This window comes from Monopterus albus, unplaced genomic scaffold (assembly GCF_001952655.1).
Source record: "Monopterus albus unplaced genomic scaffold, M_albus_1.0 scaffold4.1, whole genome shotgun sequence".
Taxonomy (NCBI): domain Eukaryota; kingdom Metazoa; phylum Chordata; class Actinopteri; order Synbranchiformes; family Synbranchidae; genus Monopterus; species Monopterus albus.
In genome coordinates this window covers 7,402,335-7,423,512 of record NW_018127884.1, presented here as the reverse complement: position 1 = coordinate 7,423,512, position 21,178 = coordinate 7,402,335, and the positions used below count along the sequence as shown (strand labels likewise).

General features: G+C 39.5%; 3 protein-coding genes across 8 annotated transcripts in view; 1 reads left to right on the top strand and 2 right to left on the bottom strand.

Moving 5' to 3' along the window:
• LOC109964592 (transcription factor E2F4-like) overlaps positions 1-2,848 on the bottom strand; it is a 4,584-nt gene extending 1,736 nt beyond the window's left edge. The window contains exons 1-6 of one of the 6 annotated variants that reach the window (XM_020608000.1): positions 2,766-2,848; positions 2,406-2,468; positions 1,786-1,948; positions 934-1,043; positions 669-824; positions 335-378 (exon numbers count right to left, since the gene is read on the bottom strand). In XM_020608000.1, coding sequence (XP_020463656.1) covers positions 335-378; positions 669-824; positions 934-1,043; positions 1,786-1,944 — 469 coding nt within the window. In that variant the 5' untranslated portion in view covers positions 1,945-1,948; positions 2,406-2,468; positions 2,766-2,848. Of the gene's footprint in view, positions 1-334; positions 379-668; positions 825-933; positions 1,044-1,785; positions 1,949-2,405; positions 2,726-2,765 lie in introns of those variants that run through there. The other 5 variants (XM_020608019.1, XM_020607995.1, XM_020608010.1 and 2 more) reach the window with 5 other exon arrangements.
• Positions 2,849-3,196: 348 nt separating this feature from the next.
• On the top strand, positions 3,197-11,465 carry LOC109964585 (lysosomal protective protein). Its single transcript, XM_020607982.1, has 11 exons — positions 3,197-3,854; positions 4,949-5,060; positions 5,636-5,773; positions 5,874-6,032; positions 6,152-6,243; positions 7,049-7,133; positions 7,219-7,374; positions 7,470-7,615; positions 8,027-8,189; positions 11,172-11,261; positions 11,371-11,465. Exons 1-11 carry the CDS (start codon positions 3,685-3,687, stop codon positions 11,452-11,454), a joined length of 1,395 nt encoding a protein of 464 aa, XP_020463638.1. The 5' UTR covers positions 3,197-3,684; the 3' UTR covers positions 11,455-11,465.
• A 2,693-nt stretch (positions 11,466-14,158) lies between these two features.
• slc38a7 (solute carrier family 38 member 7) overlaps positions 14,159-21,178 on the bottom strand; it is an 8,285-nt gene continuing 1,265 nt past the window's right edge. Inside the window, exons 3-13 of the mRNA XM_020610072.1 lie at positions 20,403-20,733; positions 19,604-19,657; positions 18,762-18,906; positions 18,214-18,358; positions 17,984-18,082; positions 17,782-17,839; positions 17,559-17,673; positions 16,705-16,852; positions 15,959-16,158; positions 15,809-15,860; positions 14,159-15,350 (exon numbers count right to left, since the gene is read on the bottom strand). Of these exons, the coding sequence (XP_020465728.1) occupies positions 15,248-15,350; positions 15,809-15,860; positions 15,959-16,158; positions 16,705-16,852; positions 17,559-17,673; positions 17,782-17,839; positions 17,984-18,082; positions 18,214-18,358; positions 18,762-18,906; positions 19,604-19,657; positions 20,403-20,648 (1,365 nt within the window). The 5' untranslated portion in view covers positions 20,649-20,733 and the 3' untranslated portion in view covers positions 14,159-15,247. The remainder of the gene's footprint in view (positions 15,351-15,808; positions 15,861-15,958; positions 16,159-16,704; positions 16,853-17,558; positions 17,674-17,781; positions 17,840-17,983; positions 18,083-18,213; positions 18,359-18,761; positions 18,907-19,603; positions 19,658-20,402; positions 20,734-21,178) is intronic.

Sequence of the window (21,178 nt, the reverse complement as noted above, 5' to 3'; positions counted from 1 at the left end):
TATATATATATATATATTGGTGATCATTTACACAGTTTAAACTATTGGTTTTTAATCTTGAATCTTTGACTTTTCCTACAGATAAGTCAATCACTGCAACACAACAGCAGCATGGATGAGATAGGAACAAATATTACAAGGAGATCTTTGCTTTAATATTTATCATAGACTTAGATGTGTATTTCATTTTACTGGCACAAAGATTTCCTCTATGAAATAAAGATGTATCCACTCACTGCCCCTGTGCTTGGACTTTCAAGTGTATCGAATATACGCCAACACAAAATGTATACAAAAGCAATCACTGAAAGACAAGAGAGTGACTATACATTACCACTGAAGCAGTTGCAGATATCTTCATGATTCACATAGGTCAGAGTTGATCTGAGTTAAGGTTCAACTTGAAATATAGAGCTAGTTTGACATTGAGAATTGATGCAAGACAGACATTCATTATAGTAATAAATAAATATGCTTTTGCCAAAGAAAATACAGCATTATTATCATAATGGAATAAACCACATTAAATCTGCTCACAACAACGCAACGTCTCATGTTGAGTAAAACTTTATCTGTTAAATAAAAACCTAGCACGATTTACTTTGCTTTTGAAAACAGAAGTACAGTATGTAAAAGGAAGTAATGTTTAAAAAGTCATAAAAGAATATTTGTTGCATTCTTCTGTTGTGTTCCTGATGCTCTGTTGGACCCAGAGTCTCTGTTGGTCCAACATATTTTCCTTCCGCTCCAAGTCCTGCAGCTCAGCCTTTAACTCTGTCAGTCTGTTGGTTAATTTGTGTGCATTTTCTCCTGGTCTCGGGCCCCTTATTTAGGAAAAGCATATATATATATACTGCAAAACAGAATTAAGTACTATACTCTGACACACATGCATATCCAAATGCATGCACACAAGGCAGGGTTAAAACTTACACCCACTTAACAAGGTTCTTATATATTTTCACAATCAGACCAATGCCCTCCAGCACATTTGTGATGTCATAGATTCGCCTTCTCTGTCTGACAGCCAGGACCCTGACAGCCTGAAAGAACACATACACACATATAAAGTTATCCACCACAGCCTCCTTAGGCTCATCCTCTGAAAATACCAGTTTCACAAATATCTTTGCAATATATAATCTAAGTGTCTCAGGGATTAGTTCGCTAAGTGTACTGAAACATTTACAGATCACTTACTGACCATATTAATTGTTAAAATCCCCCTTTGTTGTTTGTTTAAGAGAGATACACTTACAATTTTGACAACATCAAGCATTTGTTCCTAAAACAGTTACATCTTTATGAAATCCAATTTTTACACTTTCATTTGCAGCATTAAGTATTATAGAGCCACACATTTCAAACAAAGCTTCCAAATGTAAGATTTATATGCAAGTTGAGATGACTGATTTTTTAGGCCTGCAAATAGTGATTATTTTCATCAATTAATTTATCCAGCCAGCTGTTGAAAAGCCAGTGATATATTGTTTACACAGATACAAAATTTAAAACAAACAAAACACACACACACACACGTTTGAAAAACTGTAATCCAACCACATTTTTGTTTGGAAAAACTACTGAAACAGTTAATCAATAGTCAGAAAAGTTTCATAATATGTGTTTAGTCAAATGATTAATTGATTAATCTATGTTGTAGCCTAGTAGTTATTTTTATGAGTGCGTTGTTGTGGCCTGGGACTGAAAACCCAGTGTTACACACATCCAGTGACAGACTCAGTGTTGATGTACTGTGTGTTTGACTGGTCTCAGCTCACTTACATCTTTGAGGTCCAGCACACCGTCTTCAGCTTCTTGCAGTAATCTAACAAACTTCATGGTCAGCAAATTTAGACTCCTCAAATTCCTCTTGTATTTGGGGTACTGGGCTGGTGTTGCGGTCTGGTGATCCAGACTCTGTGGACCAACTTCAAGATCCATGCTGCTGGACATGAAAGGGAAACAAAATAAGACAGGAGCCTCCCTGCACTGCTTGAATCGCCTGCGTGGGGCCGCTTCACAAAACCGGAAAAATTCATTTGAAATAAAATCCTGTCAGCGTTTTGTGCACTGTTTTGTAGTTGTATGTGCATACGAGTACATATTGTGAAAATAAAACATTTAGGAAGACAACACTGTTCTGTACTAGATGTCTCTACCTTCATCTTTTTTTTTTTTTTTTTTTTTTTTTTTTTTTTTGCTGAGGCTTTTTTTATTGCGAAAAGATTGTACCGGAAACAATAACATTTTGCACAACTTTTCACTCGTAAATAGCTAGTATTAATATCAAGTGTTTGTTTATTGTATGACTTTCGGTTGTTCGACATAGCGCTTCTACCTACACAATACCATACTGTTTACATGAAATCATGAGTGAGTGTGAAAATCACAAATATCTTTACCTCGATGTATTCGGAACCAGCGGCAGAGTTGCTTGCGACGACGCTAAGTCAACGCTAGCAGTCCTGACGACGACAACCAACAATATGTTACCTTGCAATGCAGATTTTGGCGAACAGGTAAATTTGTCCACAGGTTAATATCAATGTTAAGCCAGTGCTTAAGGTAACACCACTGTACTAACTCTATAGATGGTCCAACCACATTATGGAGTTAGGCGCGTATTTTTTCCGGTAGCCGTATACACGTGCTTTCACAATAAAAGTCCAAACGTTCGACAGACTACAATAAAATCCTTTCTCACTAAAACAGTACACAATTTTAATGACATCCTAAAAGACATGCAAGCTTAAAATACCAACCTTTCTAAAAATGGTAGGCTACACGTGTACTGGGAGCTTGATAATCTTTAAAAATATAAACCACAATTGTGAAATAATGATAAACTATCACGGGAATATTGCTTTTAGGTGTAAGGCCATGTTCAGACTGAGTTTCAAAGGTGTGAAAAAATGCAGCTCTCCCCATTCATTTCTACAGGGATTGCTTTCATACGCAGCCCGCAGAGAGCTCCAGCAAAATGAGATAACACTGTGTGGCTTAAAAAGGTGGATCTGGTTCAACCTTCACCGCGATGGACCGCGATATGAATGTTAAACTTGGTGCTAAGGTAGAGTAGTGTGTTCTCTGACTAGTTGTTAATAAATAAATAAATGTCTGTTTAATTATAATATACGATAATTTAAATTTGAATAGCCACACATAGCTTTAATAGCAGGTTACACAAACAAGACCTGTAATATAATCTCCGCTGTTGCATGACGTTCACATACATGGAAATTAAATTTCTCAGCAGCATGGTCAGAGACAGGGATTGACAGGCTGGACTTAATGTTGGAAGGTTTCAAATGCCCTAATATCGATTTATTTGTCACTGTAAGCCTATTCCTTTGTATAATTTACTATTATCTTATTTTGTTGACTTTGTGCTACATTATTGACTGTGTGTGGATGTTCAGTTTTTAAAAAATCTTAGTTCATGTGTTATTTATAGCTCAGTAAACCTTCCTGAAACAAATCACATCTGCGTAAAATCACGCGCATGTCACGTGGCCCTTAGCGGGAGTCACATGATGTAGTGGTTCGTTTTGTTCAGGCGGATCTGTTGTTGAAGACGTCGAAAGAAGTTGCTTTTTGAAGAGAACCCTTATCTGGCTACCAAAGTGAGCAGAGGAGCCGTATTGTACGTGTTTTTCGGCTAGAAGTGAGTGAAGTTCAGCGATGTTTGCCGTGGGTTTGCTGGTGTGTTTGCTGTCCGTGTTTCCTTTCAGCTGCCGGGCTCAGTATGCTCCTGATGAGGTGACCCACCTGCCAGGCATGATGTTCAAACCCAACTTTCGACAGTGGTCAGGGTACCTCCAGGCCCAACCGGGGAAGTTTCTTCATTACTGGTAAGAAACTGGGGTGGGACAGGTATTTACTTCCTTTACTTGACTGAGAATACCAGTACTATAAGTAAAATGTGTCATTAGATCTAAGAGTCCTTTTGCTCTACTCGAGTTAAAGCACCTAAATATTATCAATAGAATATTTACAGTAGTCTATCAGTAATTAAAGTACTCATTATGTAGTAAAATGTGCCCTTTGATAATGCAGGACTGCAGTAATGGTTTTAATCTGCAGTTATTTGGTAAATAAAATGACAAAAAAAGGAAAAACAAATGCCATCATGACTGTTTTCTCCCAATTTTTAACATGTGCAGTTGGTGTCCATCCAATGTGACCTCTCAGTCTGTGTATAGTTTTTGTGTGTGTGTGTGTGTGTGTGTGTGTGTGAGCAGTGTTTGCCAAATAGACGGAAATATTCTCTTTTGGGTTGTGTGTCAGCCAGTGGCATGGGAAACTAAATATCTTTTTTATTGGCCAAGTATGTTACACACCAACCGCTGTACCTCTTGAACCACAGCCACCCCAACAAGTCAAGAATGTAAAACTGGAAAGATGCTCTAGCTTCTACAACAGGTCAACGATCCAAAGAAAACCTCAAAATCCACCATTAACTACTGCAAGAAACACAAGCTGTAGCTTTAGGAACAGGCCTTACAGTCTTCTGACATGAACATCTTTACAAATCTTAAACAGACTGTACATGTAAGACAGCCTGAAATATTTCAACAGTTGAAGTCATCTGTGGGAAGAGTGAGTGAAAAATTATGAATTAAGAATAGAAAGAATCTTATCTGCTTCAAAAATGATCTGGCAGAGTGATATGGTGATACTAAATACTTTTTAGAGTGACCAAACTTTTGCACATGCTGTGATTGCTGCTTATTTTTTCTGTCCCTTTTTTTTAAAGCTAAATAAATAAAAAGTAACAGTGCATTAACATTTGAAGACATTCAATTTTTTTTGTAATGCCTGTAGGCTGCTGAGGTTGTATTTTCACTTTGAAACTCAAATATTTTGTTTTCCAAGAGCAGTCAAATATTTGCATACAACTTATCTTTCTGTATTTTTTTTTAACCATAGCTCTGACTTCCTGCAGGTTTGTGACGTCTCAGAGGGACCCAGTCAAAGATCCACTGGTGCTCTGGCTGAACGGAGGCCCGGGCTGCAGCTCACTCGTTGGATTGCTGACAGAGAACGGACCTTTCCAAGTGAGCATTGTCACTGTGTGCATAACTATATCTGTGAACTGAATTAAAGTGACTCTGTATAGTAATTGTTGACTTCTGTAGTGACAAAACATAATGCATAGATGAGAAATGAACAAGAGTCCCAATTGCCTGTCATGGATTTATTAAGCATGCCATAAATTAAGCTGAATGGTCATCACCAAAGGATACAGTGAAATGACAAAGAGTGAAAAATACACACTCCTTTTATAATCACAGCAAATAATGCATGGAAAGAAATGGCATCAGTGTTTGGGGACAAACTCACATGGTAAGGGATAAAAATTTCCTGCTAGATGAGATCACTGTCTAGACAGATAAGCAGTCATGCAAAATGTTTCACCCTGAGTGTGAAACGTCAAGATCCTGTTATTGAATCAGTTCTAGGATTCTGACCTTTAAGGCATTCCTTAATGCATCACAAATGGCACCCCACCCTGTAGCTGTACGAAGGCAAAATATAATCAAAAGAAAAATTAAGTATACTGGTTTGCTGATTTAGCTAAATGTAATAATCCTGAAAAAAGAACTATTAAACCTAGAACTTCCATTTTCAGGTGAATAATGATGGGACCATGCTGTATGAGAACACGTTCAGCTGGAACAAGATTGCCAATATGCTGTATCTAGAATCTCCTGCAGGAGTGGGATATTCCTACTCTGATGACCGTAAATATGCAACCGATGATGACCAGGTGAGTTCAGTCTGTTGAATGAATAATAGGTTTCACAGAGCAAAGAGTAGCTTAAAAACAGCCAGGGACATTTTATGAAACCATTTTTTTCTTCTCTTAGGTAGCTGAAGATAATTATAGAGCATTGCAGAGCTTCTTTGTCAAGTTCCCAAATTTCACTCAGAATGAGTTCTTCATCTTTGGAGAAAGTTATGGTGGAATTTATGCACCAACCCTCAGCCTGCGTGTGGCTACAGGAACTACCAAAATCACCTTCAAGGTGAGGCGCTTCATGCAAACATCTGCTTCAGTCTCATGTTTTCCCTGTTATTCAGCCCTTCAGCCAAGCATACCTTCTGACAGGTGTTTAAACACCCTAACATTTTCCCTTGTTGTCAGGGCTTTGCAGTGGGAAATGGCTATAGCAGCGAGGTAGTCCATATACAAAGTTTGGTCTACTTTGCTTACTACCACGGCCTCTTGGGAGAACAGTAAGTAGCACTTGACAGAGGAAGCTTGTTTGCGTTATTGTCATCGGTGAATTATTTTTTTTTTTTTTCTGCTTGTTTTTGTTCTTAGCACTTTTAGACCTTGATACCGATTCTCTTTTCTTGTCTATTTTGTTCTTATATATTTTTGTCTGTTCTTAGCATTTGTAGATTGTATACACCGATCAGCCATAACATTATGACCACCTGCCTAGTACTCTGTACATAGGGATCAATGCAGCAGTTGCTTGTGGTTATACCGTTTGAAAGAGCACAAATTTGTCTATCATTTAGTGAATAAAAATATGTTAAAGCAGTGAAAACTGTGGTCATATCACCACTATAGCCAGTGAATGTTTCTCTTCATAGAGATGTGCAGCGTTTCTCATTTTCAGACATTTTAAAAAGTTTCAAACAAATTTTAATCTTTTGAAAACTACAAATGAAATTTAAAATTTCAATATACAGTAGATAAGGCTTAGTGTCAGTGAGCCTTGGGCGTCCATGACCATGTCACTGGTTCACCAGTTGTCCTTCCTTGGACCACTGTTGGTAGGTACTAACCACAGGTTTCTTTGTTGTTTGGTTCTCTCTTATGATGTTCTGGTGAAGAAAACCACGCTGTGTTTTGTGTGTTTTCCTCCTGTAATGCAGTTAGGGATGTTAATGATTATTTGATTATAGATTAATCGCCATTAATAATTGAATCAGATCAGTATACAGATATGAAAGGATTAATGACCACCAAAGGATTAGTTACACACAATTGATGCAGAGATTGTCATTCAAAGCTGTGTTTTCTGTCCAGGTTGTGGACTGATCTGAACATACATTGCTGTGACAAGTGGGACTGTAACTTTTACAACTCCAGTTCAGAAATCTGTGCGGAGATGGTATGTGTGCACTATGTCTGCAGTATTCAGCTGGGCATTACTGTGTGACTCTTTAAATGTTTGCTTCATCCTTGTCTCACTTCAGGTGCATGCAGTCATAAACATTGTGTATGAAATTGGGCTTAATATGTATTCCCTTTACCTGGATTGTGAGGGTCTAAAAACATCCCTCCAAGGCTACGAGAGGATCATGAGTCTTCTGTTTAAGAAGAACTACAGGAAACACCCACACATCCATAAGGTGAGTGCTTCCTTCTCTGCACAAGTGCTGCTTGTACATGCATCTGTGCTTCAGACTTTTTGGTGTTGTCATGTTAATGATAAAAATCTTTTAAGTTTTCAGATCCAAAGAGTTCCTTTGCTTCGGTGGGTTCAGTCCCTTCCTGCCTGAACGATACGGCTGTGATAACCTGGCTGAACAGAGGTGATGTGAGGAAGGCTTTACACATTCCAGATGCACTGCCGCCATGGAACGTCTGCAGGTATATTACAGTAAATGAATGTATGTGAATCGGTGATTAAGATATTACTGATCATCATACTAAATCCATCAACATTTTCCTGTGGGTATTTGTCTGATGAAGGACCTGTTGCTGGTTGAATTGTCACTAATGAAATTAAAGGGAACTGTGATTCCAGTGTGATCACAATATTGCAGCAGCTCTCACCGCACCAACTGACACACAAGCAATTCATTTACATGTACAAAAATACTAAACATTTTAGTGTAAAGATTAAAAGGGTAGAAAAGCTAATTGTGTACAGTGGCTTCAGAAAGTATTCAGACCCCTTCACAAGCAGAAGGGGTTGGTTTAAATCACGATGGTGAGTTTGGTTGGAGGTCAGTGACATGTTAATCCTGATGACAATGGCCTCTTCATTCTTCACTGCAGTGATGAAGTTGGCAACCTATACAACAACACTTACGAGACGATGAAGGAGGTGTATCAGAAGCTTCTCTCTCTGGGCCTGCGGGTGCTTGTCTACAACGGAGACACCGACATGGTCTGCAACTTTCTGGGAGGCCAGTGGTTTGTGGATGATCTCGGTCTGAAGGTAGAAACTTTAATTTTAGGAAGGATTATAAAACTATGTACAGTACCAGTCAGATGTTTGGACACGCCTTCTCATTCATGGTTTCTTATTTCTGCATCGTATATTAAAACTGCTGATATCAAGACAATTAAATAACACATAAGGGAAAAGTGTTGAAGCAAAAAAAGTTTAGTTTCTCTCACCTGGAAAGCTCTTCCAACAGCCTTGAAGGAGTTCTTATACAGGTGCTGGTCATATAATTAGAATATCATCAAAAAGTTGATTTATTTCACTAATTCCATTCAAAAAGTGAAACTTGTATATTATATTCATTCATTACACACAGACTGATATATTTCAAGTGTTTATTTCTTTTAATTGTGATGATTATAACTGACAACCAATGAAAACCCCAAATTCGGTATCTCAGAAAATTAGAATATTACTGAATACCAATACAAAGAAAGGATTTTTAGAAATCTTGGCCAACTGAAAAGTATGAACATGAAAAGTATGAGCATGTACAGCACTCAATACTTAGTTGGGGCTCCTTTTGCCTGAATTACTGCAGCAATGCGGCGTGGCATGGAGTCGATCAGTCTGTGGCACTGCTCAGGTGTTACGAGAGCCCAGGTTGCTCTGATAGTGGCCTTCAGCTCTTCTGCATTGTTGGGTCTAGCATATCACATCTTCCTCTTCACAATACCACATAGAAAATCTATGGGGTTAAGGTCAGGCGAGTTTGCTGGCCAATTAAGAACAGGGATACCATGGTCCTTAAACCAGGTACTGATAGCTTTGGCACTGTGTGCAGGTGCCAAGTCCTGTTGGAAAATGAAATCTGCATCTCCATAAAGTAGGTCAGCAGCAGGAAGCATGAAGTGCTCTAAAACTTCCTGGTATACAGCTGCATTGACCTTGGACCTCAGAAAACACAGTGGCCCAACACCAGCAGATGACATGGCACCCCAAACCATCACTGACTGTGGAAACTTCACACTGGACCTCAAGCAATGTGGATTCTGTGCCTCTCCTCTCTTCCTCCAGACTCTGGGACCCCGATTTCCAAAGGTAATGCAAAATTTACTTTCATCAGAGAACATGACTTTGGACCACTCAGCAGCAGTCCAGTCCTTTTTGTCTTTAGCCCAGGTGAGACGCTTCTGACGCTGTCCGTTGTTCAAGAGTGGCTTGACACAAGGAATGCGACAGCTGAAACCCATGTCTTTCATACGTCTGTGCGTAGTGGTTCTTGACGCACTGACTCCAGCTGCAGTCCACTCTTTGTGAATCTCCCCCACATTTTTGAATGGGTTTTGTTTCACAGTCCTCTCCAGGGTGCGGTTATCCCGATTGCTTGTACACTTTTTTCTACCACATCTTTTCCTTCCCTTCGCCTCTCTATTAATGTGCTTGGACACAGAGCTCTGTGAACAGCCAGCCTCTTCTGCAATGACCTTTTGTGTCTTGCCCTCCTTGTGCAAGGTGTCAATGGTGGTCTTTTGGACAACTGTCAGGTCAGCAGTCTTCCCCATGATTGTGTAGCCTACAGAACTAGACTGAGACACCATTTAAAGGCCTTTGCAGGTGTTTTGAGTCAAATAGCTGATTAGAGTGTGGCACCGGGTGTCTTCAATACTGAACCTTTTCACAATATTCTAATTTTCTGAGATACCGAATTTGGGGTTTTCATTGGTTGTCAGTTATAATCATCAAAATTAAAAGAAATAAACATTTGAAATATATCAATCTGTGTGTAATGAATGGATATAATATACAAGTTTCACTTTTTGAATGGAATTAGTGAAATAAATCAACTTTTTGATGATATTCTAATTATATGACCAGCACCTGTATATGCTAAGCACTTGTTGGCTGTTCTTCCTTCACGCTGCGGTCCAACTCATCCCAAACCATCTTCACTGGGTTTAGGTCTGGTGATTGTGGAGACCAGGTCATCTGATGCAGAACTCCATCCCTCTCCTTCTTGGTCAAATAGCTCTTGCACTGCTACTGAAAAACAAATGACAGTCCCATTAAAAGGAAATCGGATTGGATGGCGTATTGCTGGAGAAAGTTGTGGTAGCCCTGATGGTTAGGTGTGCCTTTGGTTATGAATAAATTGTCAGCAGTATCACAAGCAAAGCCCCCTACACACCACACCTCCCCCATGCTTCATGTGGGTACCACACATGCAGATACCATCCATTCACCTTCTGCTCAGTCTCACAAAGACGGATCGGCTGAAAACCTTAGTTTGACTCACCAACCAAAGTACAGATTTCCACTGGTCTAATGTCTGTTCTGTGTGTTTCTTGGCCCATACACTTATTGGTCTCCCTCTGTAGTAGTTTCACTGGAGCACATCAACCATGAAGAACTGATTCACGTAGTCTCCTCCATGTCTGCTACTTAAACTCTAGGAGACATTGAAGTGGGCTCTGAGGTGCTGTTAATGGAGATTTCTGAGGCTGGTAACTCTAACAAACTTATTCTTTGCAGCAGAGGAAGCTCTTGGTTGTCTTCTCCTGGGACAGTCCTCATGAGAGCCAGTCTCATCATGATGTTTGATGGTTTTTACCTGAAGAAACTGAAATATTGCCACAATCACAGTTGTGGTCGAATAGGGGTGCTTGCTGTACAGCAGCACTACCTCAGCACAACACAACGGATGGTCTCAGACACATTAAGAAGGCAGGAAATTCTACCAAAAAACACCTGTTAATTCAAACTCATTACTGCTGAGTACCTCTTGAAGCTGGTGAAGGTGTTCCAATAATGTGAAAGCTGTCATCAAGGCAGTGGCTATTTTAAAGAATATAAAATATTTATTATTATTTCATAGTTTTGATGTCTTTATTAATCTACAATGTAGAAAGTAATAGAAGCAAACAAAAAAAAACAATGAAAATGTGTTCAGAGTTTTGACTGGTAATGTAGGTTTTCTTCCCCAGAGTAAAACCTTATACACTTATTAATACTGCTAATAAATGTCATTATCAGGCAACCACCGAGTATCAGCACTGGCTTCATGAAAAACAGGTAGCTGGTTTCTACCAACAGTTTGGAAACCTCACTTTCCTGACAATCAAGGTAAGCACGACTGTGTTGTTTAGTGTCTACCACCGCAGCATGGTTATCCTGCTTCAGGATGATGATGTAATATCCTTGCTGTAAACCACCACTGTGGTCTGTGTTTTAGGGCACCGGTCACATGGTTCCTCAGTGGGCTCCAGGTCAAGCTTTTCACATGTTCCAGTCTTTCCTAATAAAAGGCCCCTACTGAGCCACGACAAAGACTGCTGTATGTAATAATCCTGTACTCCTCACTTGCTAGACCGTACATTTAACTCAGGGAAGATCTGTTTAGTGGAAAAAGGGACTGTTGGGGCACTCATTCTTTGTATCATTCATGCAGTATTTGCAGTGTAAATTTTTTTGGATAATGACACTTTTGGTATTGGTTCTGCTCTGCATCACATTCATTTTTTTCTGTAACAATTCAAGTGAATTATAGCCCTATTTGTACACGGTCCATTCACTTTAGAGGACCAAAGTTAACTAGACAATTTAACAAACTTGAATAATATTCAAATCAACATTTGGCTATTAATCTTGTTTTAAACACCAGTCTGCTCTTGAGCAAATGTTTTGTTTGCTATGTTGGATTGAGGTTACTTGACTGATTTGGCCAGACAAGTGTCCAACTACTTGTTGGCATTGTCTATTTAAAGTCCCCGTGGTATGCTCATTTCCAGCCATTTGATGTTTAATCTTGGGTACCTCTAGATTAGCTTTGCACCCATCACAACTCCAGTCTAAAAATTTCAGAAAGATAAAACCCGAGAGCCTCTTCCTAATAATGAGAGGATAGTTCATGAACGTGCACAACTCCTGCTGCCGGTGTTGTGTCAATTTGTTTCCCCAAACCTGAATCCTAACATTATCTTAACCACATCCACTGAGGGGGTCGCAACATGAAACCAAGTTTTGAACAGGGGAAACGCAGCTCGACAGGGGAACACTTTTCAACACAAGACCGGTCAGGAAGCCAGGACAACGCATAAACAAAAACCATTGACTAATAAGCTATGTGACGACAATGACAATATCCCAAATCATACCTGACATGTTCAAGCCAGAATATGAAATTGAACAGCACAACAAACTGCAACAGCATTAATTAATTTGAATTTCTCCTCCATAGATGGGTAAACAACGGTATATATACCGATGAAAAGAGATGTGTAACACTCTAAACAAAGCAGGTAATTGAGAAACCCCATATTTTAACTGGCATAATTCAGACATGGTAACTTCTCCAGCCTTACAATTCTCTCTAACTTTATAGAAACAAGGCATTAACGTGTTTTTTTGTTTGTTTTTTTTACTTAAGTCCCACCGGGTAGTGGAAACATCACTCCCTTTCAAGTAGCTCCAAGCTCAGTAAATCCAACTGGTGGCCGCTGCGTCTTCCCCCACACAACCACATACAGTCCCATTGCTTCCGCATAGAAATACTAGAACATACGTACACCTCATTTTTTGAGCTTTAGGTCACGCCTAAGATGATAATTCACAGTTGTAACATTGTAGATAAGTCAAAAACAAGTAAAAGCATGCCATGGGCTCTTTAAGGCTCTAACATTGGGGACAGATGTGTAAAAGGGCTACATATTCTACATGGTTCCTTCACTGTGAATATGAAAACCTTCTGAAAGCCAGTGCGTTGACTTGTTTCATTACAAATCCAGTGTAGCAAATGCAAAGCCAGAATAGAAAACAGTCTTGAATCCTGCACTTTACATGATGAGATGAAACTGTTCTCTCTAGCACTGATGGAATACAAAATGATTTTTCTCGTAGGGTCATTGACATTGTGAGCAAAATTTAAGTGAACTCAGTTATGACTGATCTATGATATAAATTCATACGGTTGTTCTGAATGTACTTTTGATGATCAAACTGCCTTAATGAAAAATGCAACTGCACTTGTCATGTCTTTTATTGTTTTAACTGCCAGTGACACAGTGTCAGATTTATTCACATGCCTCGACTGTGCTAAACTTAGCAGAACATCATAGATATGTCCCTAAATTATTTCCGTTAAAATTTGCTGCCAGCGTCTCTTTTGAAACAACAGATTAGCAGATGCTATGTGGGTGTAATGTGTGTACAGTACATCCTTTCAGCCTGGAAACAGTAAACCAGTGACAGAAATCATAAGTGCACTCATAATCAGACACAGTCTGTAGCACCAGAATGGTAAGGAAAAAAATGGGCACAAATGGTACAACACACAACCATAAAAAGAGTTTGTATTCAGAGAAATGCTAAAATAAGAGTCACATGCTCTATAAATTGTTTTTGGACTGGCCACAGACAGAAATACTGTCTCAACTGCAGCTTCCCCCACCCACTCAAAATTGTATTCTGTCAATTTTAGTCCACCAATGTGACAAATACGTACCACCTTATACTTTGTAAAGGGGATTCTGTTTTTAGAACAGCAAAGTTTTGGATCTCAAGTACTGATCATACCAGACTTGGCAGGCACAAAGTTTCTTTTTACCTGTGATACACTGATTGAATACATTTAAAAACCAGGGATTAAGACTTAGTCCACTGAGTTTGTGTAGCTCAGTGTGTCACTGTAAACATTAGAATATGTTCCTGATTTTAAATACACCACAGCTGTATTTGCAGCTTGGCTGAAAATGAATTTCATGACTTAAAGTTTATCTTGTAATCAAACTCTGATATCTGTGTTCCAACCATCTATCAGTGTTAAGCAGATAAATTAGAGTGTTGACACGTATTGGAGCATAAATAGAAAACTTATGCTTTAGTTTTAGGCAGATTATTTGTAATTTATTGTTGCGCTTGAGGCAAAGTGGTGTCTACTGGTTTCAAGTAAATCCAACCTCGCTAAGACAAACTCTATAATAAATTACGTGCAAACTGGATTGTTTACGTTACAGTATGTGTTGTTTTTTTTTAATATACATTCAAAGATATCATTTTTAAATCCAATCTGAAGAACCTGTGTTTTTTGCTAATTTTGTACACCCTGCAGATCTGTGCACAGCCTTTGGGGAGACCCTGTGGTTTTCAGCCTCTTGGCCACTTGATTGTTTTACACACTAAAGTAGACCCCTTTTAAAGCTCTATAGTCTTACACAAGTTTATCTTTGTAGCTTTAACTTCTGCAAACTTAGAATAAATAACTTAAAATCATTGCCAATTTGTAAATATCATAGTGCTTCTTACTTTACAAATTATGTAAGTAATTTTAAGTCCTGACTTCCTACATATATTTTAAAACATGATACAGTTGGTTTGCCTTTAAGGTGCTGAGTGGAGGTGGAAAAAAGAAATCCAGTCAGACTTGAACAGCCAGCGCTGCAGTTAACACGCCACTCATTAATGACTCTGTCCTAGTGTGCGCACGAACCTGTCACTCAGTCCAATTTTCTTTTGGAGAAGAGACAAAATTCTTAATTAGTGGGCAAACTATAAGCAGCGCCAACACAAATCTGGACCTGGAAACCACAGCATGCCAATGATTAGAAACACATGCAACTTAAAACTAATTAGTAACTTCATAAAAAAAAAAAAAGATTTCAATGTAAGACCTTTCTATACAAGGTCCTTATGCCCTTGTAAACAGGCCAGAGTACCCATAGAGGGTCAACTCTTGGCCCCTCTGGAATGACTACACTGTCAAAAACTGCTTTCACTGCAAGTTAAAACATAATAAAAATCATACAACATGCACTTTAAACTGTACAGAAAATAAAAAGGCAAAGTGTCTGAAGTCACTTCGCACTGTGTGCCATCTTCAACTACTCCCCGACTAAGCAGAGAGCGCTGGAGTTTTAACTCAGTACGTAACAGGGATGTGACGGGCTGCAGAGCTGTTGATTTGAGTATTTTAAACAAGTGTCATGAGATGCTTCTCCATCTTATCCCGTAGATCAGAATAGCAGCAAAGGACTAAGAGCCCCCTCTGTCTTCAGTAAGGGCCACCACTGGCTCCCATAAAAAAAAAAAGAAAAAAAAAAAGAAATGAGTTCCTTTTAGCTGACAATATCTTGATAGATGGAGTTGGTTGTGGTGAGGCCAAAGATGAAAGCTCCGATTGTAACCATGGCAACACCGAAGATCACCAGTCCATGCCAGCTGTAAAAGAGAGGACCAAGGATGTAAGTGAACTACTTGAACATACATTTAACATTTTATATGCTGACACTGAAACAGATGACTAATGTGAAAGGGTCACTTATGGTGTAAAATAGTAAAGCATTTAGTCTTAGACAAACAAGCTTCATTAACCTTGTGTAAGACAGAAGAACAATAACAACAAGTACTGTAACGTAGGCTGAATGAAGAAGGAAGCCAGAGACAGAATTTGCCTTTATGTGCACAGCGCTGTGACCCATACATCGCATGATCCCACAGCGCTGCCTGTTTATTAACACACACACACACACACCTATTTACAGTACATGATGGCCGAAGCCCATCAGTCCCACCAGAACCCTCAGTCATGGTGTCTCGGCCTAGATTTACTCTAACAGAATGTCTCGGCTGCAGCTTTTTACACTTGCTGGCACATCTGAAAATAAGCAGTATCTCACCTTGCAGATCGGCTGTCTGTCTCTGATAGTTTGACTTGCATCAAACACAAACCTGTTAAGTTGGAGACATCGCATGAAGACATTAGAATGTGACATTTAAATTTGGCTTGTACAGAAACACAAAATAACACACAATGAGGGCAATGCTACCTGGGAAGACAAAGATAAAGCAGGCTGCCAACCCTCCAACAAGTGAGATCACCCGACCAATATCAGGGATGAACAGTGCGAGGACGAGTGTGACCGCACACCACACCAGGGTCTGCAGGATCCTCCTCCTCTGCTCACGGCGTACACACACCTCTACCTGCTCACCTCGGAAACGCAGCCAAAGTCCTTCTATGACTGCCCTGGAAAGACACATGATGCACCCTACTCACACAATTCAATACCAATAAATATCTACATCTCACTGTATATGAATGAACTGAATAATTTGTTTATGTGGGAGGTAACATGAGGCTGCAAATGCAGTTTCTGAACTGCAGGAGATGTTCAAACATCATTCTTTTTAGGCTTGTGCAATTTAGATTCTTCAGTCAGTAAACCTTAACTTAAACCATAATTAAATGTGGATAGGTCACATCTCATATGATTATTGGTGCATTTGTTTCCAGTAAGTGATAAGAAATGAGAGAACAGAAAATATGCTGAAGCCAATTTAGAATCAGAGTCTCCCTTAGTTTGTCTGCCAGCTTTCTTTTTTCAGCTTTAACTTTCCACAATCACCACATATCTTAGTTGCAGTTACATTTTTAGAGCCCTGTTCTTGTAAAACAAATGACTACAAGTTGATATAATCTGTGGGATTTTTAAAAAAGAAAAAATATCTGTCAGCTTAAAAAATCCAGTTAGCGGGCAAAAAAAGAAGAAAAGGCATTTTTGCAGGATCTTACCTGCCACAGAAATGTAAAATGGGGTAGGAGGTGATCACACAGATGACAATGAAAGCTCTTGCGATGGCCACAGCAATATCGTTAGGAGGATACGACATCAACACATCCTGATCGACATTGGAGCCAAATGTCAGGAAGCCACAGACACCTGGTCAAACACAATTGCAACAAGGATTTAAAATTTTGACAGCTAGTCACAAGCCTGATCTGCAGCAGCGCCACACGTTACGTGTAATTTGCCTTCAGTATGATGTAAAGTGCATCTGAACACTAAAGGGGTTTTTCCATTACAAGAACCTATGGAAACATGTTGCACCAAGTAACACTCATCACAGGTTCTGCATGTGTTTCCAATTGGAGGTGCATTCTGGGAGCTAAATTTCAGCACCCTTCAGGAGGTATTACTAAAATCACGTACTGGGATCATGAGTGGGGAGGGGTTTGTGCAGTCATCTGTGCCTTACAAGCCAACACAGCTGACTTTGTGTGAGAGAGCAGCAGCCAGGTGATGGTTAAGGGCAGTACAGGGTATAGAGCTCATTAGGTTCCGATTATGGAAAAACAGCAAAAGATCCATTACATATTAATAATTAGGAACGACTCATTTGATCCAGAGTCAAGAGAACCAAAAAAGTGGAGAAATGATCTGGTGTCTGATACAGGGATGTTTCTTTGTATCAGACATCTTATCATGACTATATAATATTAAATAAAAACAAAACACCTATAAGCACACTTTAGTCCTTACAAAGAGTCCTAAATTTATTCATAAGTCAATTCATGTAATACTTAACAGGTTATCAGGTACATTACTGAGAGTAAACTGAGTATGCAACTGCACACATTGACGATACCTGTTCCTGTATAAACAAAGAGGCAGATTATCATGCTGAGTGTGACAACAAGTCCCCAGGGTTTGATCTCCCTCCTGCTCATGCTGTTGAACACTGGCACACAGCTGACATGGCACTGTAGAGAGAGAGCAGGAGGAAGCAGATAAGATGAAAAGAATTCATTAATATTAAACTCAAGTCATAAGAAAGCAGTTTTATTTTATGACCTCAAATGAGGAAATACCTGGAAACCAAAGCATATTGTGGGCATTGCATTGAAAACTGCAGTCCAGGAAGCAGAGCTGTAACAAACACAGTTATTTAGCAACTCAAGCAAAGCAACATGACAAGGATGTTATTGCTTAGATGAGTTGGTGGACAATGCAAAGCTTTTGAAAAGCTGCAAGGAAATAAGGGCAGTGTCATCAAGTGTGTGCAAGGCTCACCTGGTGGCAATATAGCCCGGAGACACCTCTTTATCTGGCCAGATGTACTTTACAATGATCACGACGGTAACATACCAGGTTCCCATCACACTCAGTGCACTACAATGAAGAAGAACATCAACTCCGACATGATCACCATGCAAGGTAAAAGTTAAGAAAACGCTAACAGGTTGTAATCCTCAGTGAGGAACGTCGGCTGAGTGAGCTGACTGAGTGACAGAGTTATGTACCTCGCATACTTCTGGAAGCCAATCTCTTTGGGGATGGAGAGAGGAAGAATAACGAGCACTGCAGTAACGGTGATGGTAAATTTGCGGTCGGTGTACCAGTAGCCATTGACTGAACCATCTGTGTGGTGAGCCACTGCTTCTATCACTGCAACAGCAAAAGAGGAATTACAACCTTTCAGAGGGACAGACAGGCAGAGAGGGAGGCAGTAAAATGTTTGCCAGAGAAGGGTAGAGAGCTACAACTGTCTATACATGGTAGAGATTTTGTCAAGTAGATAATTCAAGCCACAACCACTCCATTCATTCATGTCAAAGCACCAAAAACAGAAACAGGCAGGAGTAGGATTTCTACACTGTCAGCGTCTCGTGCAGTGCAAGAGCGAGTCACATGAGTGAGACATTTACTGAGCAAAAATGCTGAGCGGTGTCCTCCTTGATGGTCTTTGCCCTCATTATTGGTACAGTGTGACAACACAAATCACAGCTACATATTTGGAAAAGACAAATGGCTTTTTTTGTTTTTACTGCATCAGTGTGAATATACTTACAGCGATCCAGCTGGTCTCCAATGACAATAAAGAAAGCGATGCAAGTGCCAAAGGTGTAGACAGCAATGGCGACTTCACAGAGGACTCCTGTGACTTTCCCACAACTGGCTCGAACAACCTCCTGATAGGAGCTTTCATTGCTGACCTGGGGAACCCAGACAGATGATAAGTAGACATGCTATTTAGTTAATGTGATTTAAGATTTAGCAATGCAGGTGTAACACAGCATGAGTAAAGTTTAAATCAACAGTCCAGATCTGCTATCACACACGTTACCAAGCATAAGAAAAGAATCAAATTTACTCTTGAATTTGTCCTGTGACAATTTCCTTTCACCTGAAATTTACAGCAGGTTAAAGCAGACTTTTTTGTATACCATGAACACACTGCAGTTCTGTAGCCATTCCTCAAGTTATAAAGGGTCGCTTGTGCAGTGGATAGCATCCAAACAGGAAGCAAACTAGCAGCAGGAGCCTGACTGCTGACCGTGATCATCTTCACTTTAAGCCATGGTTATAAAGAAACTTTTACAACTGCAGGATGAGTCAGCCAGTCATACACATAAAGTCAGAACAAATATCATTTAAAAAATGACTCTCCTTTTAAAGTCAGAACAAATATCATTTAAAAATTGACTCTCCTTTGTGTGGTGTGTTTAAGCACAAGTCTGAGCCATTCAGGAAGTAAAAAGTGTGAGAATACAACCACAGAATGAAAACATTATTACACAGGAACACCGTTCCACTAAACAGTCAGATTAAAAAGGCTGCAGCAGATGATGGAGAAGAAGAAACAAAATCTTTCAGCAAGTCAGAGTGTGATGGTCCTGAAGTGATACAAACCTGAGAGCAGTAGCCCAGAATCACCAGTCCACTTATAATGAAGATTAGCATGAACTGAAACACAAAGAAAGAGGAACTGAAACACAAAGAAAGAGGAACCATCACATTATACTTCCCTATCATATTGTCTATAAGCAGTTTTGTGTAGAAGCAAACGTAGAACTGAGCAGAAAAGTTTCTGCCAAGGTGAGAAAAGCTTAATGTGAGAGATTTGTTTGCGTCAGTGCTCTACTCCCTGGTCAGATGTGAGAGGCAACCTCTCGCAGAAATGTGGTGACACGAAACATCTGTGCACCTGTTAGGAACTGATGACAGTTGTGGGTTTCTTTGCTTATGTCAACAAGAAACTGTCAATCAAATCTGATCTAACCAGACAGTCCTGATACACAATATGCTGCAATTTTCACTCTAAAACTAATTATATTATGAATTTTACTTCCCCAAAACTTTAACTTGTTGCTTATTTAGTCATGAATATTTACATTTTTAAAAGCATTCATGTAAACAATTTCTTGTTTCTTTCTGTAAATCTGAATATTTTTTGTCTTGGCTTCTGGTCACAGTTGAGCAATTTTTAAGATATCACCTTGGATCATTTCTGACCACCCTCATCATCATTCTTGCTGTTCTACACACCCAGAGATGAATAGATTTACTTTAATCAGATTAAGTGAAATTGAATATTAAGGGGGTGCAGGTCAATTTATCACATTACACCAAAGGCAGTTAGTCCTGAACACCTGCCTCATTCAGTGGGAGCCTGTATAAAAGGTTTTTTTCTTTGCTGCGATCTCCTCACCATCTGAAGCATCACTCCAGCAGTTATTCCTCCTGCCATATTGAATGCTGCGGGGAAATTAAGTAGACCTGCTCCCAGTGCTGCATTCACCACGATGAACACTGCCCCCATAGATGACATGCCTCTCCTGTCTGCCTCCAGCTGCCGAACAGAATCCACGCTGGGACTCTGCAAGAGCCATGCCCTCTCTCCAGAGTCACTACTGTCGACTCCACCCCAGTCTTCAACATCAGCGTTAATCGCCATGAGTCAACAGGCTGTAGCTTTATGCAGCCATGAAAATTAGTGCCCAACCATCTGGATCCATGGGGAGGGATGTAGATCAGAAAATCTGAATGAAGAGACAAGAAATCTTTAGTTCCACAAGAGTTATTACAGGTGACAGTGTGGAGCTTTTCAGGGATGAACCTGTTAAACAGTGAATTTAGAGGCGCTTGCATTATAAAATTGTGAAGAGTGAAGTATAGAGTGAAGTAGACTAGATAACGAACTGCAAGTGAAAATCGGGGGAGCGAATATAGAACGAGTATATGAAATTATATTTCTAGGTGTTATAGTTGATGATAAATTCACCTGGAAATCTCATATCAGATATATTCAGCACAAAATAGCAAAAAACATATTGATATTGGCAAGGGTTAGATATATGTTGGACAGGAAAGCACTACGCATTTTGTATTCTTCACTGATTTTACCATACTTAGAGTATGGCGTTGAAAACTGGGGAAACGCATACAAAAGCTCACTTCAACCATTGTATATATTACAAAAAAGAG

Bases quoted from the DNA above. Each gene is read 5' to 3' on its own strand.
- LOC109964585 (XM_020607982.1), top strand. From the start codon at position 3,685: ATGTTTGCCGTGGGTTTGCTGGTGTGTTTGCTGTCCGTGTTTCCTTTC. The intron at 7,134-7,218 runs GTATGTGTGCAC...GTCTCACTTCAG, and splicing joins CAGAAATCTGTGCGGAGATG to GTGCATGCAGTCATAAACAT. The intron at 8,190-11,171 runs GTAGAAACTTTA...TGTCATTATCAG, and splicing joins TGGATGATCTCGGTCTGAAG to GCAACCACCGAGTATCAGCA.